The sequence below is a fragment of the Nelusetta ayraudi genome, unplaced genomic scaffold (genome assembly GCF_046127955.1).
Source record: "Nelusetta ayraudi isolate G7.1 ecotype Tasmania unplaced genomic scaffold, CSIRO-AGI_Nayr_v1 ptg000023l, whole genome shotgun sequence".
Classification (NCBI taxonomy): domain Eukaryota; kingdom Metazoa; phylum Chordata; class Actinopteri; order Tetraodontiformes; family Monacanthidae; genus Nelusetta; species Nelusetta ayraudi.
In genome coordinates this window covers 2310675-2330000 of record NW_027466073.1, presented here as the reverse complement: position 1 = coordinate 2330000, position 19326 = coordinate 2310675, and the positions used below count along the sequence as shown (strand labels likewise).

At 41.8% G+C, this 19326-nt stretch overlaps 1 protein-coding gene across 1 annotated transcript in view; it reads left to right on the top strand.

Annotated features, from left to right (window-relative positions):
• Positions 1–19326, top strand: part of LOC142889654 (neural-cadherin-like) — a 310909-nt gene that overhangs the window by 154168 nt on the left and 137415 nt on the right. The window contains exons 17-24 of the mRNA XM_076028445.1: positions 3526–3646; positions 4059–4221; positions 6181–6849; positions 7940–8131; positions 10853–11296; positions 12025–12355; positions 12468–12561; positions 16771–16955. Of these exons, the coding sequence (XP_075884560.1) occupies positions 3526–3646; positions 4059–4221; positions 6181–6849; positions 7940–8131; positions 10853–11296; positions 12025–12355; positions 12468–12561; positions 16771–16955 (2199 nt within the window). The remainder of the gene's footprint in view (positions 1–3525; positions 3647–4058; positions 4222–6180; positions 6850–7939; positions 8132–10852; positions 11297–12024; positions 12356–12467; positions 12562–16770; positions 16956–19326) is intronic.

Below are 19326 nucleotides of genomic sequence, written 5' to 3'. Positions count from 1 at the left end.
TAGAAGATGCAGACGTTTTTGCTGTACCACTGCTTGAAAAAAAAAAAAAAAAAAAATCTTCTAAAAACTGGCAGTAGGTTTGGGAGTTGATTTTGAGTCCATCTTCAACCTGAAAAGGTCCAACTTGCTCATCTTAAATAATAGCAGCCCATATCAGTACCCCACCTCAACCTTGCTGGGATCTGAGTCGAAGTGGAGCTCTGGGCCCGTTACTGATCCAGCCAGGGGCCCGTCCATCTAATCCGTCCAGGGTCACTCTCATCTCACTCTGTTAAACCTTTGAAAAATCTGTCTTTACATATTTCTTGGCCCAGTCTTGACATTTTGACTTAGGTTTCTTGTTCAGAGGTGAACAACAAGCATTCCTTACCTCTGCCATGTCTCAGAGCACTGAGCACCTCGTACTTCTTGTCACTCCAGGTGGGTTGCAATTCTGGAATATGACAGCACTGGAGGATAATGGGTTCCTGGTAGCTTCACACTTGATTCTTCTCGAATCTTTGACAGTTCATTTGCGTCTTTTTTTTTTTTCAACACGTTTCTTTCGACCTAGTTGACTGGTTTCAACAAAACGTTTGATGGCCCCAATATCCTAGCAGTTCCATGAGTGCTGCATCCCTCTGGAAGACTTTTTACAAGTTCTGACTTTTCAGAGTCAGTTAAATCTCTTTCTTGTCTCTGTCTCAGTGTTCCAGCCAGAAAAAAAGCTTAAAAAAAAAGCTAAAAAAAAATAGAAAGTAATATGACTTTGAGTGGAAAAAGTTTGAGGGTTAAAGATCAAGAACTAAAAGTGGAGCAGAGTGACTGCATGGCTGGAAACAACGTGGTCACTGCAGCAAACATGACAGCGCACCAGAGGGAAGGAGAAACAATAAAAAGCTGTTTTCTGCTTTACACCAGAACACAGGGAGCAAAAGAGCTGCAGTCATCCGTCTTTATGTAGCCACCTAGGCAGCGGGGAACAGCTTACTAAAAACCAGGAGTTGGTATTTCTGTCAATGGGTGCTGCTCAGCCCACTGATGTGCATGTTGCCAAAGCATCAGCTTGGTGAAAGATGGATGTCACTTTCACATTGAAATAGTTGCACTGAACACAAAAAATACAAATAAACAAATAGAAAAAAAAACACTCAAGGACCTTTTTTATTTATTATTTTTAGTCTTTTCTTATTCTTATTTGTGATACCACACACACACACACACACACACACACACACACACACACACACATTTATGTGTGTGCTTCAGCATTTGTGCAATCGTCTCCTCACATCCACAAGCGCAAGAAAGTGGCTGTTTGTTTAAACAGTTGTAGTGTTTAAACGCATAAAAAAACAGCTTCACACTCTCTGCCAGAAGGGCGGCGCTATGCCTCGACTGTGTCACTGCAACGTGATCTTTTAGCCTGTCACTAAAACTCCCTCTTTTTGAAGCTTCTACAGTTTTTTTTATCGTCAGCTCCGTTGGCTGTCACAACAGACCAGCAGCGTGTGAATCGATTGGATTCTCCGAGGTGTGTGTTCAGTGTTAGCATTGGCCACATTAACATCCTTGAGTCATTACGTGTGTGAGTGTAGTGGCGGTAAAACACTAGGATGGAAAAACGCTGCCAACAAATTCTCTCTGTAAATGCTGTTGTTGTCATCGCTGAGCCCCTTTGGGTGCACGATGTCTGCACGTTGTCTGCAACTCCGTCTTCTAAACCGTCTCCAGTCTCAGTGAAGGTCCTACAGGGAGAAAAAGGCTTTTCAAATTAGCCCTATTGGGGAAACAAACATTAATTTCTCCTGCATTTGTTTGTTTATTTTAACCAGCCTCATAGAACATCTATTTGCATGTCCTTTGGGTCTCGACAGTTCTTGAAAAACTTTGGAGATTTGAGACCGAAGGAATCAAAAGGGTGAGAGGCCAAGAGAGAGAGAGAGAGGGAGGGAGGACAATTGCATATATCCCCAAATGTCTCATTTAAAAACAAACAAAAAAAACAACCAACAGACAGAAGGTACAAAACGATCCGGATTACTGCGTTCACTCTCCTTCCTTCACTTTCATCTCGTTAATAAGCTGCGGATCCAATCTCTTTTTTCCGAGTTCTCTCTCTTTCCTTTTTTTTTAGAATAATAACACGAGGGGCTGGTAGATGCCGCAGCCATAATTGAGATGCAGACCCCGATAGTGGCATTAATTGCATTGAGGGGGAACGTTTTGTTGATCTGCATCTAACAGACCTTATTAAAAATGTGTTGCAAAGCCCAAAATAAGCGGCATAATAAAGTAAGGCGGGAGGAGGTCTCCCCCCGCAATATGATTTCAGATTGCTTTGTAGAAAATAGATCTAATTGTCGAACCCCCCCACCCCCTCCACACACAGACACGCAGACACACACCACCCTCTCCCCCACACACACTGCCAGTATGAGTGGTTAGATGCTGGTGGGCAGCAGGAAGAAAGAAACTCATGGTGTGAAATTGACCACTGACAGTGAGTCCAAGCTTTTGCACTGGGAAACAATCTTTGTATTTTTTTTAATTAGCCATGCACATAAGGAAAGACAACGCCTTTATTAATCTTAGGGAAATCTGCTTAATTATACCAATAATTATATCACTAAAAAAGTCAATAAAAGAAATAGAATAAAAATATTTATAGACTAAGGAAGGAAAAAAAAAACATAATAATTACAATATTTTGACAGTTGGATTATTTTACAAGTTATGTACATACTATTGACAGATAAATAAATGGCAAAATAACAAAATAGATAAACAGCTAATATTCCTGGCAGGTGTTGCATATAAAGGCATTATAACACTTTACTTTAAGCTCACAAAGTCCTTGTCTATATATGTACATATGTATATATATATATATATATATATATATATATATATATATATATATATATATATATATATATATATATATATATATATGTATATATACATATATATATATATATATATATATATATATATATATACATATATGTGTGTGTGTGTGTGTATATATATATATATATATATATATATATATATATATATATACATATATGTAGATATATATATATCTCCACCACTTATAATCATAAAAGATTGTAAAACGTCATCTTAATTCCCATACAGATTATCCCTAAATCCTGCAGCACCGCCCTGGGTGTCTACATGGATATTTCTATTCTAATTACACTAGTGATAATTCAATTTGCAGTTAATCTATGACAAAATGATGATGATTTTGGTTGATAAGCTGTGACCCGACTGCGACTGCAAAATAACTTGTTTTTAGCTCATCCAGTTGTCATGACTTCATAGACTCACTTTGAATTTGTCTAATATCAGTGAAGAGGCAAATGCTGGCCCGTAAATGCAGCTAAGGGAAAAGGGATAATGAGGTTGGCAGACACTCCTTATCTAACTAATCCAACAGGAGACCCAGCGCTTACGTGCCAGTGAGGAGGACTTACTGGAAGGGCTTAAGGGTTATTTCTATAAAGCTTTAGTCCATCTCCATCGTCTGTTTTACAGGTGGAAACGCAAAGCTGCGTTACCAGATCACATCGGGGAACACAGGAGGAGTGTTTGATGTGGAACCAGAGGTGGGCACTATCTTTATCGCCCAGCCTTTGGACTATGAACAGAACAAAAGGTGGGTACGCGCTCCTGGAACGGAGCTTGATAAACACATTTACATACCTTGATGCTATTCTGCCTGCTTTGTCATCTATTTCCTGCCAATGACATTGAGGGTGAGTGGGGGGAGTTGACACTTATTAGGTATAAAGAGTATGTTCGTCCCTAATCTTCTTTGGAGTTTTCTCTCTTAATTAAACTGCATGGTTGTAAAATATTGCATGAAAGAACTTTGGCTGTGCACGTGAAAAGCCTTTCACTAACTTTTTTTTTTTTTTTGCTCTTGTGTGTATGTTGTAAGAAGAATACATCTAAATGAATGCCCGGTATTGCCACCTACTGCAAATATGGAAGATTTGAAGGACAGCCTTTAAAAAAAAAAAAAAATGTCCTAAGAACTTTGTGAAAATGATCAAACTCTTGCTCAGGTACAAACTCCACATCCTGGCTTCTGACGGGAAGTGGGAGGATTACACAGTCGTGATGGTGAACGTGGTGAATAAAAATGACGAGGCGCCGGTGTTCACCGTAAACGAGTACTATGGCAGCGTCACCGAGGAGTTGGACGGCTCTCCGGTGTTTGTTCTACAGGTAAAAACTTCACTATCTTGCTAGCCAGGCAGGCAGGACCCTTTTCAATTGTGTCTTTTATTTACATGTGAGACACTTAAGCCTTTGTTGATCAACCGAATAGTTCCAGCCCATTACTAAGCCAGTTTCAATAATTTTTACCTTAATAATGACAATATATAAAATACATCTTCCTTTATTTATACTCATGCAGTGTGAAACCTGAGCCTGTTTAGGGCTATATATATATATATATATATATATATATACATATATATATATATATATATATATATATATATACATATATATATATATATATTTATTTTATATATAATTTTTTCACAGCACAACTGACATTATCCCATGGTGCACTAGTGTGGCCAAGGCACAGTGGATGAAAAACCCTGTCTTAAAATAAAATACCAGGTTTTTTTTCTTCATATATACAGTAAGGGGAAACCAGGTGCACCTTTTCATGTAGCAAGACATTTCTTTCAAACACCAGATGATTTTTACCTCAACATCACATTCCACTCCTGTTTAATGTTCTGTCCTGAAAACAACTCTGGCCTTTCAAGGCTGTAAACTGTGTATGGTAGGTTGAGAATATGGCGGACGTGGCGGTGCAGTGGTCAGTGCTGCCGTCTCACAGCGTGGAGGTCGAGGGTTCAATTCCCGGTGTCTGCTCGGCCCTTTCTGTTTGGTAGTTTGCATGTTCTCCCTGTTGTCTGTGCGTGTGTGTGTGAGAACAAATGGTTGTTTGCCTCTATGGCCCTGTTTTCACTTGGTCACTTGTAACCGTTTTGGGTGATTGGATCACGAGGACGGATCTCGCAGCATCTGTTCGCACTTAGCCATTAACATGCCATTTGTGATCGCATCACCTCCCCCCCCGCCCAACCTATGCAAATGCAACATGCGTCATTTCCGTTTTTAACAACTGGGGGCAGTAAAGCGCAAAACCACGGCGGGTTTTACATGACAGCGAATAAGAATCAACTTCCTGTTTGCGGACTATATCGAGTCACTGGTTTTAATTCTACTGCAGCTCGTATGGATCCGAACGAGGAGTAACGACTGGTGGGACAGAGTGGTGACGACTTTATTTTCGGATCAACAGTGGCTGGCAAATTTTCGGATGCAACGTCGCACATTTAATCACATATGTGGGGAAACTGCGACCGCTGCTCCGCTGACAAAATATGCTAATCCGGAACGAAATTCATTAGCATGCTAATAAACGAGTCTAACAAAAATGATTTGTTTTCGCTTCTTGTTTGTAACTTTATAACGACGACGGCGGAAGTTGGGGCGCCGACCAAGTACGTACACGGGAGAGGTGAGTGGAGTAGGCGGTCGTTAATGTGGACTGAGATCGCATTCTGTTCGCACGTCCGTGACGAATGCGTTTTTATGCGATGCGACACCTCGGATGGTTTTGGTGATGTCAAAACGGATTTGGGCTGTTGTCACTTGGTCATTTCATGCGTTTTTCGTATTCTGATCAGCTAAAAACGCATGAAATGACCAAGTGCAAACAGGGCCTATGTGGGCTTGCAATGAACTGGCCACATGTCCAGGGTGTCACCCTGCCTTCGCCCCATGACAGCTGGGAGAGGCTCCAGCAGACCCCTGTGATTATAGGAAGAAGTGGGTATTGAAAATGGATGGATGGATGTTGAGGATAAGTAGTAGGATGGGCTGAAAGGATTGAGGTAAACACACACACACACACACACACACACACACACACACACACACACACACACACACACATAATTAGGTTGGGTTTGAAAGAGATTGGATCCATGCTTATATATTTGTGTGGTCAAGTAATTGTAGGCAGGTAGAAGATATATGAATCACTCCCAGCCAGGACATTTCTCTAATTCAGCAGCATTTCACTGATTAAACAGAGCAGCAAAGCGATGACACTCTCATTTCCCCTGTGTCTCCAACGGATCTCTGATGTTGTAGGTAACGGCCTCCGATCCAGATAAGGACGCCGACCAGGAGGCCTTGCGGTACTCGCTCCATGGCCAGGGTGCCGAGAGCGAGTTCGTCATAGACGAGGTGACGGGGAAGATCTACGCCCAGCGGACGCTGGATCGCGAGGAGCGCGCCGTTTGGCGCTTTGTCGTCCTGGCCACGGACGAGGGTGGCGAGGGCTTGACGGGCTTCACCGACGTCATCATCAACGTGTGGGACATCAACGACAACGCGCCCGTCTTCACGTGCTCGCCCAGCTGCCAGGGAGAGGTGGCGGAGAACTCGGCGTCGGGGACGTCGGTGATGGAGATGACGGCCACCGACCTGGACGACTCAGCGGTCGGTCGGAATGCCGTCCTCTCCTACAGGATCGTTGGCAGCTTAGACACCAGCAGTGTCGGCCTAGGGGCAGTACCCACCTTCTCCGAGGTGTTCGCCATCAACCCAACCACTGGTACTATCAGCTTAGCCATGGGTGGCCTGGACAGGGAAGAGGTGGAGTCCTACCTCCTGGTGGTGGAGGCCAGGGACGGCGGAGGGATGACGGGAACTGGAACAGCCACTGTTCACGTCAAGGATGTGAACGACCACGCTCCGAGATTCATAGATCACTCCTGCATGGTCAGGATCTCAGAGAACGCAGCGTCCAATGCAGAGGTGGGTCAGACGAGGCCGTTCACGTTGTAACTTACTGGATTGGCTCAACACGAATCCTCTCAAAAAAAAATAGAAAGCGGCAGGCACTCTCAAATAAGAATGTTAATAGTAAAGAGGTGCAATGCCCAAGTAATGTCATCAAAAAAAAAAAATGAGAAACAGCCTGCAACACTCGAGTGTTTCATCTCAAAGATGTTTAGTAGTTGCACTCTGAGCAAGACTTGTTAGAAACACCCCTGTGCTTTGTCTGAGATGAGTGAGATCAATGAGACTATTAAACATTTTTGAGATGGGCACTTGAGTGTTGCGGCCTGTTTTTCATATTTTCAACACAAATTCTATGCCTAGCAGAATATATGGTAATCTCCTCTGTGTCGTATATATAGCGCTGGTTGTGGATGATGATTCAGCAGAGGGAGCCCAAATCCCAATTCTCCATTTGAATAAGTTTTTATTGTGAAATACAGCACATCATGCTAAATCTGTAATATTTCAAACTAAGAGGAGGTTTTGCCTGCTGAGGCAGCTGTTTTCATGAATAGACTGAGTATTCATTAAGAAGGATTTGTAAAATTGTTAAAAAAGACTTTTGATTGATGTGATTTTTTTTTATGTTTATAGCATCACTTCAGTTCTCTAAAACCCAGTTTATGAAGCCTTGATAGACAACATTGATTTATTTATTTATTTACTCACTTATTTTTCTGCTCATCAAAACTTATGCTCATAAAGCTTTCAAAAGAAGCAATTAACAGTGGAATTTTCCTTTGAAAGGACATTTTAACACGTGCATGGCCAATTTATCTGCAAAAATAGCCCAGGTTAAAAAAAGAAATATATATATATATATATATATATGCTGATTGCTTTTTACTTTTAACAAGATCATAAAACTTCTCCCCATTAATGTGCAGTAAATTGTAAACACTGAATTTTGATTGATTAACATTGATTTCTCAGCTCGTCATTGTTCTAAACTGGCATCAGAAAACTCTAGAAAAGAAATCTAAAAATCACAATTCATTCAAATGCTATGCTTTATATAGAGTACTCTTTCAGATTCAGTCATTGCTTTTTGCCTTTTTTTCAGGTCTTGAAGCTTGCTGCAGAGGACAGGGACATGGGAGAAAATGCCCAGCTGACCTTTAGTGTTGTGGCAGGAGACCAAGAGCAGAAGTTCTACATGGTGAGTCACAAACAGGAACAACGCGGCACTCTGAGGCTGAAAAAGCGCCTGGACTACGAGCGACACAGTGAGCAGAAGTTCAACCTCACACTGAAGGTATGTGGAAGATGTTTCAAACGTTCGAGAAAAAAACAAAACAAACTTATAGTTGAATATATTTTATCTTGACACATTTCATTATTCTGTTGAGATTGGACTCTTTCCATTAAAACACTTTTATTGAATCAATGCATATATATATATATATATATATATGTATATATGTGTATATAAGTTGTTTGTTTGTCTCCAGACAAACAAACGACTTCACATCTATGTAATTGTGGAGGGGCAAAGTGGCCTCCCCACGAAAAAGGGGATCTGGGCTGACCAGATTGAGGTTGTGGAGTCGAAGGAGGAGGCAGGCAGCGTCAAGTGCAGGAGGGGAAAAAAACTTTATTCTTCTAACCCCCCAAAAAAATCCATAAAGGAAGCAGCGGGAAACGGTTTCCAGGTCTGCTAGTCTCACATCAGACTAGCCGGCTCAACCTCCCATACCAGAATGAGCGCCCTTATATCGTGCGGCAGCCTATGGCCAATTGGGCCAAAATTCAGAACATTCCAAACAAAACAATAACACAAAGAAATACACACTTCAATAAACAGAACACAATCCCCCCCTTAAACATACAAACCCTTAAATACAAATTTTCCCCCTAATTACATATTGACCTTACAATTAAAAAACCCAACACCCCCCCTGACGGCAATGGGCTACGCCACTTAGCCCCGCGCTCAATAAAACCCCACCCCCGCAGCGGCGCGCAGTTCCGCCCAGGAGCAGCGGAGCCGAGCGGGACCAAGGACGGATGCAGGTGAGGTGTGGGTGCGTAGCATGGTGATTAGGGTGGAACAGATGATGGTGAGAGATGATTGAGCAGTGCACTAACTGTTACTGGTTGGTAAATGGGAAAGAATGGGAGTCGCGGTGCTCCGCGCTCCCGACACGAGACCCTGCTCACGCCACACGCCCCCCCCGCCCCGCCCCCGCCCCACCCAAAGCACAGCAGGGCACAAGAACAGTACCAAATTAACATTATACAATAATAAAAATCCACTACACCACCTTGTGTGTGTGTGTGTGTGTGTGTGTGTGTGTGTGTGTGTCTCTCCCGCGTGGGCGACGCCACGCCGCCGCGTCCTCGCTGGGGAGACGGTGAGAAGGGGAGGGGTAGCTCGCTCACCTTCTCACTGTGATTAAAACAAATAAGCAAATAATCCCACACCCCCACACATATGGTGGCAACCTGTCATCATCAATGACTGTGAACTGTGACAGCTTTACAAATCCTATTGTGGCGCTGAGCAATACATGTTCCTCCATGTTCTGCTTTTCTCGAGCATTATTCGACCCACTTTGCTTTACCGCTTCACCTGCTGCAACGTGTCCACGAAAATCATGAGCATAATAAGGCTGCACTGAGGATAATAGGTCCAACAGGACCGCGAGTGCGGTGAACCCGATACGAACCCAGACACCCACTTAATGAACCGCCTTGCTGTGCTGCCTTGTGGGTGCATAAAGAGAACGCTGATAAAGACGGGGCAAAGATCGCTGGGAGGAAAAGCTCGAGTCCCACCGCAATAGCTGCCTGAGACAACAGGTCTCACAGGGTGGCTGTTATTGTGCTGTTGCCATGTCACTTTTTTTTTTTTTTCCGTCCGTGTGTTGTGTTGTGTTGTCTACAAACCATTGATGCTGCTATTGATGTGCAGGCTGAAAAAATAACCTGGAAAAAAAAACAACTTCTCATGTTTCCTCTCATGGCCAGGAAACACAAAATGTAATATTTTGCTGATTTATAGAATAGAATGGATCAAATAGATTTCATTTATCCCAAATTGGGAAACTACACTGTTGTAGCACGAACAAACGATACAAAAAAACCCAAACGATACAGCAATTACAAGAAATGTTCAAGTCAATTTATGTACATACAAACAAGAGCAGATGTGCAAAAGACAGTCAATTGTGCAGAGGCAGTGATAAGCAAGGTTTCAGAAACTACAGGTACTACCTGAAAAATTAGAATATCAAGTAAAAGTTGTTTTATTTTGGCAATTTAACATAAAAGATGAAACCAACAAATTATATTGAGCCATTACACGCAAATTGACATCTCAAGCAGTTCCTTGTTGTAACTTTGCTGATTAAGATTTTCAGCTTATTAAAACCACAAACCCACAAACTCAGAAAATTATTAAAAAAAAAATTTTAAGCTGCAAGACCTGATCAGCAAAATCCAAAGAAATAAAAACTTGAGATATATTGATTTGCATATTATTCATTTATATAATATGTCAAATTCACCTTTTAAGTTGAACTGCAGAAATACAGCAACCTTTTCAGGATATTCTAATTTTCTGAGTAGTACCTGTATTAGTGCAATATTTGCCATTGAGTCCAGAAAAAGTCCAAATTATTCATTATCTGTCTCACAGCGGGGAAGAGTTCTGAAGGGTAACTCACCTGTTACTCAGTTACTCACCTTTTACTTAGTTGGGAAGAGTTCCAGAGGGTGATGGCTCTGGGCAGGAAGGACTTCCTGAAGTGTGCCCTCACACAACCAAGACGTCTCACTCTGTCCGCTGTCTGTCCAGTGTGTTCTGGTGGAGAGGACGTTGACCCTGGTTGTCCACGATGATGGGGGACTGTGTGGTGGTGGAAAGTCTCGTCCTGGTGGTCCATGATGGATCACAGTTTGTGTATATTGTGTGTACAATCAATTGCCTTTTTTTTTATATGACAATCAAGGCCGTGAATGTTGTCTGCTTCAGGTTGAAGACTTGGACTTCTCCAGCCTACTGCACTGCTTGGTGGAGGTGGAGGACTACAACGACCACTCACCGGTCTTCATTCCACATTTCCTGTCTCTGGCTCCACTACCCGAGGACATCAGCGTGGGAACCAGCGTGGCCCAACTGGTGGCCAGCGACTCGGACTCAGGCCAGAACCGTGATATCACCTACAGCCTATTGGAGGAGTCGGATCCTGACGGCCTCTTCGCCATCGATCAGTCCGGTTTACTCTCTGTAGCCCAGCCTCTGGATCGAGAACGGGTGGCTCAGCATCACCTGGTGGTCATTGCGACTGATCATGGGGTTCCACCTCTGTCAGGCAGTGCCACAGTGCAGCTTCCTCTGTTGGACGTCAATGATAACGGACCCGAGTTTGAGGCTGCTTACTCTCCGGTGGTCTTTGAGAACGTGGCTGGACCACAGGTAGGGTTGACTTCATTTGACACAAAACTATTACTGATAGCAGACTAATATTGGCTGCAAAAGTTTTGAGTTTGCAACAAACCAAAGGAGATGGTAATAAAAAAGAAAGCAAGGCAGAAAACCAAAGAAATAATAATAATAATAATAATAATAACAATAATAATAATAATGGTAAAAATGGTAAATGGACTGCATTTATATAGTGCTTCTACAGCACCTTCACGGTACCCTAAAGCGCTTTACAAAGGCCTCTCATTCACACACAGATTCTGACACCAGGGGTGTGTGGAATAATAACAATGGTGTGTAATAATAACAACACATTTTATTTATGGAGTGCTTTTGCGGTGCAAAGTCCTCAAAATAAAATTTGCGGATAAAAAATACTTAAGAATATGCAAACAAATAAATCAATTGCAGATTAGACTAAAATGTGTGAAAACAAGGTGGTTAGAATTGGTTTTAGTTAAAAAAATAATAATAATAATAAAAAAGTAAAAAGTGAGTCACATTGTGAGTCACATTAAAACATGAACTAAACATTCAGAGCAGTATGGACAAGATGTGTTTTAAGTAGTGGGGGTCTTGTGCTTGCGCTTGGTCTTGGGAATTGTGAGAAAAATTGGCGCTGGTAGGCTGCAGAATTTTGGATGTATTGGAGTTTATTGAGGAGTTTGGAGGTCGAAACAGATCTACTACCATTGTTGATGTTGTCCCCCCTTGTTTAGGTCGTGAGGTTGAACCAGACGTCAATGCTGCTCAGAGCTGTGGACCGGGACTCGGCAGACAACGGCCCGCCCTTCCACTTCTCGGTGCCCTCGGAGTATCGCCACAGCAACGACTTCTACCTCCAGGACAATCTCAACGGCACTGCAACACTCACGGCTCTCAGGATGTTTGACCGAGAACGACAGAAGGAGTTCCTGATCCCCGTCGTCATGAGCGACAGTGGCCATCCAGCCAAGACGGTGACCAGCACCTTGACGGTGACCATTGGGGATCAAAATGATCATCCACATATGGCTGGGGACAAAGAGATTTTTGTTAATAGCCACAGAGGTGAGTAACACACACACACTATATATATATATATATATACATATACATATATATATGTATATGTATATAGCTATATGAATTCCAAGCTAATGATGATGTTTATCGTGACAAGGTCGAATGCCAACAACGGTGCTTGGGAAGGTGTACTCTCCTGACCCTGATGACTGGGACAACAAGACTTACACTTTTGAGGGACACATACCCAAGTACGTCTTGTCTGTCTTACACTGTCATTTCTGAATTTTTCAGCCTGGGACATTTTATGCTTATTTTTTTTTTTTTTTTTTTTTTTTTTGCTGGAGGTATAAATGTACAACTAAACCTATTTTGTCAAGCTAAGAAGATGCCACTGAGCAGACAGGAACACAAAACTGTCTACACTTTATCAACAGTCTGCAGCAGATTCTCTGTGGCTCGTGAAGAAAGGTGGACAATCTATAAAAACTCACAATAGCGGAACCAGTGCATAAAAATGTGTTCGCGGAGGTGGTGAAAGACTTGGAAAAAATATATAGAAAAATCCATTCATTTCATCGGCCATCACTTTCTTTAACCACCACATAAAGCACGCCTTTTGGTGTGTTTTTGTTTTCTCAATCAATACATTAGAGCAAATCAAATTAGAGAAAGAAATTAATTCAAATTCAGATCCCCAATTAAATTCCACAGTTCAGTGAAACTGGCCATTAACAAAACTTCCGTTTCTTTTTTCTTTTTTTTTTTGACTTAAATACACAAATATAAATACACAGTGGGGCCAAAATTGTTATTAAAATTTATATATATATATATATATATTAAAAAAAAAAATCTTCCTCCAGATTCAACAGTGAACTTTTTATATGGACCAAAACAAGTTTTGCTTCAACACTGAATATGGAACACGTAAAGCTTCATACTATACAACCAATAACTTCATATTGCACACATGCAAAATCCATTTTCAAATCAAAATAACTCATCCAAAAAATAAATTGTAAATAAAAATTGCATACCACTTTTTTCAAGGTTCAAGGAGTCTTTATTATCCCCAAGGGGTGAATCGTTATACAGCCAGCAGTAACATAAAACAATCAACCACAATCGTAAAGTATAAAACAACATACGTGCAATAAATAGCAATCAATCACTTGTTTAAAAGACCTATGACAGCAGGGACAAAATAATGTTTCAGTCTGTTTGTCCGGCATGTTGGCAGGATGTGCCTGACGTGACGGGAGCAACACAAACTCATCAGCCAGGGGGTGGCTCTGGTTAGAGAGGATGGAGCGGGCCTCACTTAGGGTTCTGTGGTTTTTTTACGTCAGTAAGGTCGTTAAGGTTACTGCCTGCAATTTTGCTGCACATTCGCACTATACCCTGCAATCTTGTAGTCTTTGAGCGAAAGTAACTCGGACCGGCAGATCAAAGAAAAGGTGAAAAGAGATTCAATAAAACAAGATATAAAACCTTTTCATAAAAGTGCTGTCAGCATTAAACCCCCGCAATTTCCTAAAAAAAAAAAAATGCATGCGTTGATGGTGCCTTTCTTTCAAACAGCATCGACATGGAACTCAAAAGACAGCTTGTCATCAATGTAGTGCCAAGATATTTAGAATTATGGACCATGCCAATGGCTTGATTCTCAATGACAAGAGGAGGGGAGACTGATGGATGTTTGTGAAAGTCTATCAACATTTCTTTAAGTCTTTGACACATTGATGCACATAACGGATTTAGCACACCAGTCTGTGTATTCCTTCACTACAGGGCCATGGTCAGGGTTGTCACTGTTCAGCAAGGACACAATTACTGAGTCATCAGCAGCCTTCTGCTTTAGTAACCTTCAGGAATCTTTTTCCATGGGCTAATGATACATTTAAAAATAAAATAACAGCAAGAAACCAGTGAAGTCATAATATCCTTCAATTAATGTCCTGTCCTGATGGATGTGCCAAAATACCAGCAGAGCATTCTGGGATTTGTAGTATTAGCGCTACATATGCTGTATAATAGCAGCGGGCCAGCAGCTCTTGTAGTTATTTGGTATTGCCTCGCGGGCCAAAAATAATGACCACTGATGACAGTCGTGAAATGAAATGTTTTAACATTAAATAATACTGTATAATATTGGCCCTGCGATGAACTGGCGGCTTGTCCAGGGTGTCACCCTGCCTTCGCCCTAAGACAGCTGGGAGAGGCTCCAGCAGACCCCCGTGACCCTGAATAGGAATAAGCGGGTATAGAAGATGAATGAATGAATGTATAATATTGCTCATAGAGAAGGACAGTGATTGGAGCATATTCTTTGAATTTTACATTGCTTTCACTTACTACATGTTAATTACCTATCCAAACTATAATTACATTTTTTCACAGTAAATTTTTATCTTATATTTGATATTAGACCCAAGAACAGAACGGTCTCATTATGGGTGTCACAATTCATTTTCCTCTTTTTCACCATACTTCCGGCTTTAGTATCTTACTATTCTGTCATAGTTGCATTTTCAACAGTGTTCTACACTTCCCCAGTTCAAGCCCTAAAAAAATAAAGTGAGCCTCAATCCATTGGTCAAATGTTTGAGGATCATCTCGCAATCAGGTTACATAGGTTTCCTGCCATTTGCGAAAATATTTCTATGATATATGGATCAAGAGATTCAACCCCGGGTACGGTGTGATAAATGAAACACCATGTACTGTACCATGTACTGTGCATTAGCTTATAAATCTTTGTTGCCCCTACCCAGCAGCATGGTTGTATTTTTATATGCATTTTTTTTGAAGGAGTGAGAAACCCACCAACACTTTTCTCTCTATTATTGATGATTCAACCCACACTATAATGAAAAAAAGCACTCTTCACTGACTGCTCACTTGTTCATAGTTATTTGTCAATCGTTGAAAAGGCTAAAGAAAAACACAAGCTCAAGTTACCACCAACCAGTGGTTTCAGATGCTGTTGCCAGACACTGCTGCCAGTGAGAAATCCCAGATGTGGGTGATGGCGGTTCATTTTCAGCATTAACCAATCATGTCAACAGAGTAGAAAGCTTGATAGCAGGCCAGAGGTGCATGTGTCTGGGAACTGGGACTCTCTGCAAGCTGGTGTTTGCACTCAGCCAATGATCAGGAGCTAATTCTGTAAGCGATTTCAAGCCATCAGGAAGCTTTGGCTGTAATTCCAACTACTTGTTTCCCATTTGAAATGACATTCCACTGAGTTTATTCTTGCACTGTGTGGTTTCTGTGGGCTCCAGCTGTATAAAGACTGGAATTACAATTGGAATATAATGCTGGGCCGACTCAAAAATAACACAATAGAAATAGAGAAAAAAAAAAAAAAAACTGCATGAATTACAACCCATTAATTTTTTCAAAGACATTTAGTACTCACACATTTTTATTAATCACAAAGGAAATTTACTTTGTTTGCTCACTGCTGTCTAATAACACAAACAGCAACATTATGTATGCATGAATGAAATGTGAATGCAGGCAAGATCTTCCGGTCTCAAATCCAGATAAAACACCACTGCTAAAGTTCCAAACCCAAAACTGAAATCACCACAATGTCTTTGAAACTTTAAAATAATGAATTAAAACATTGTTTAAGTGTAAAAAAAACAAACATGTACTGCAAATCTGTCACACATTGCACAGTGTTTCATTAAAAGTAAACACAATTACTATGTAATGACACTCTTGAGGCCTTATGTCTTAATATATTCTTGTTCGCCATAATGATAAGATTCATCCTCACAAACACCGGTTTTGGTTGATTTTTTTTATGCTTGGTTCTTTATTTTGTGTTCATAGCAGACTCACCGGCCACTTTACTGGCTGTGATGTAATCAGCTCATTCACAGCAACTCAGTGCATTTTGGCATGTAGTGGTTGTGAAGAGAACCCATTGACCTTCAAAAACATGGTGACTGGTGACCCCGCGCCCCCATGTCCTGTCTGGCCATAATGACCATGAGTGTAGCCTCTGAATATCTCTATGACGACTTACAGATTTATTTTTAAAGGAAGAACCTGTTGAGTGGTTTCATTACATATTATTATTATCATGGCCAAGACCAGACCGACGGACCAAGGTGAGGGGCCTGGGGAGGAGGAGGAGGGGGGAGGGAGCAGAGAGGGACAGGGACAAACGGAGAGAGCAACTGGCAGGAAAATACAACATTGTGCTTTTAGCAAAACAAGTCATCAGAGACGCATCAGACAATTGAGAAAAAATAATAATAAAGAAAAGGAAATAGAGATAGATAGATGGTAATTTATATGGGATATGTATAGTTATGTGGGTAATATACATGTATATATTTAAATGCATTCATGTATACATATGGCCTGCTTGCACCCCCATGTTTTTCTCACAGTGATAATAACTTCTTTGAATGCGTGTGTGTGTCTCTTCTCCCCCACAGTTACTTTGTCCTGAACAAGCGCACAGGATTCCTGATCATCAAGGAGAACACTCCGCCAGGCTCCTACCAGTTCCAGGTCCGCGTCTCCGACCGAGTGTGGCCAGACGTCGTCTCCTCCGTCACAGTGCACCTGAGGGAACTGCGAGACGAGGCAATCTACAGCTCGGGCTCTCTGCGGCTGGCTGGTAAGAACACGTTGGCCCGACTGGCCCATGACCTTTGACCCCCTTGCAAGGTCCTCGCAGGGGGTCAAAGGGATTTTACAGAACCAGGCATTTGCTCGGGTGATCGTTTCACCATTGTACCAGTAGTTTTCAACCACTGTACCGTGGCCACACTAATGCACCGTGAGATAATGTCAGGTGTGCTGTGGAAAAATATCCAATCTTACCTATTTGGTCTAGAACAGGGGGCCATATGCAGCCCGTTAAGGTTTTTTATTCCGGCCCACCAAACTTCGAGAAATGATAATAATAGTAAATAAGTCCTAAAATAGCTGCATTTCATCCACTATGTCAGTCATTTCAATCAAGAGCTAAATACCCTGGTCCTTCAAGGACACATATTCTGTTGTAACTTTGCTTTGGTTCTTTTTCAATTGACATTAAATTACATATTTTCTACATATCCGACAATGTATTTTTCCTGCTATGAGGTGGGTCACCAAAACACTCCATCCATCTGCTCCTGCTACGGCCCCTGTGTCAAATTTTAAAACCTACTATGGCCCACAATTTTAAAAAGTTTGCCCACCCCTGGTCTAAAAAATAATAATTTTAACTATCAGTCGTGCAGTGACTTTCATTTAAAAGAAATGTGAGATATTTTCCTCCCATGATATCAGCTTTGTGTGCATCTAATAGTAGTATAGTTAGTTATGCTTGTGTAAATAATAGATTAAGATGCTATATTGTCATTATTAGTCTAGCACCTCTGGTGGCAAGTCTAGAAAATTACACTACACACCAAGGCCTGACTTTTTTTTTTTTTTAAGATCCCCAAAAAAAGTGATCGTGTGTGAAGAATTATTTTTTTTATTTGTTCCACAGCGGCTGCTGGTTGACTGCTGCCTGTAGTTCTCGATGCTTCAGTAGTCGTTCGGTAGTTTTTTAAATTTCTCTCAACATTGTTCTGCTGGACTGCACCAGCTCCAATTCCAGGAGGACTTTTTCATTGTGTGTCGCTCTGTCCAGCGACCTTTGAACTTTGTCTCCGGCCACCGAGAAACTGCCATTCACCACGGCACAGTTTAAGAAACCTTTCAGCTTTCAATACGTAAAAGTCGCACTCGTCTTTCGTCAAATCTCTGAGCCAGTCATTGCCTGTCGGTGCTCAGCTGCGGTTCCAAGCGAGCCTGGCAGGGAACCAAATGGTTAGTGCGAAGTTGGGGCCGGTGGAAACACTCACAAGCCGAGCCGAGTGGAACTGGTGGAAATGTGCCCTTGGAAAAAGGTCATTCGAGCACTACTGTCGGTGCGTGGAAGGGGATCTGGCTGACAACTGAAGAGTCAGGGGTCCACATGAGATGAGCACACTGCTGAGAAACTATTTTGTGACAAAGACATACATCGAACAGCTCGCAAGGAATGACTTATATTATATATTATACTTGACTTATACTTGACATATGCAACATTTTTCGGTATTTTAAGAGTCATTTCAACAAAGAGCTCAATACCGTGGGGCTTCAAAGACACTGATTTTGTTGTAACTTTGCTGTAGTTCATTTTCAATTGACATTAAATCACATGTTTTCTACATATCCCATGACATATTTTTTCCTCCTATGAAGTGTTCCATCAAAACATCCATCTGCTCCTGCCCCACATTTTCGAACCCATCGTGGCCCACCAGTCCAAAAGTTGGCCCACCCCTGGTCTACACTGATGAGTAGGCTTTACACGATCACGATTTTTGTGCCGATCACCAATCAGTGAGTTTAAATAAAGCGAGAACCGATCCGATCACGTGAGGAGCAATATTTCAATTACTTACTTACTTGTTACTTAAATTACTTGTTTATGTACTTTGTGGAGGGGCAAAGTGGCCTCCCCACGAAAAAGGGGATTGAGGTGGTGGAGTTGAAGGAGGAGGCAGGCAGCGTCAAGTGCAGGAAGAAATAAAATTTATTCTTTTAACCCAAAAAAAAACACATAAGTAAAGCAGCAGGAGACAGCTTCACATTCCCCTAGTCTCACAACAGACTAGTCAGCGCTCCCTCCCACACCAAAATGAGCGCCCCTTATAGGGGGCAGCATCCTAGGGCCAATTGGGCCACCCCACTAACCGTGGTGACATCGACACAGTCGAACATTTTCAAAACAAAACAACAACAAAGAAATACATCCTTCAATAAACAGAACACAATCCCCCCCCTAAACATACAAACCCTTAAATACAAATAAACCCCACATTTTCCCCTGAATTATATATTCAAACCAAAAACCAACACCCCCCTCTTACGGCAATGGGCTACTCCACTTTAGCCGGCGCTCCATAAAACCCCACCCCTGCAGCGGCGCGCGCTTCCGCCCAGGAGCAGCGGAGCCGAGCGGG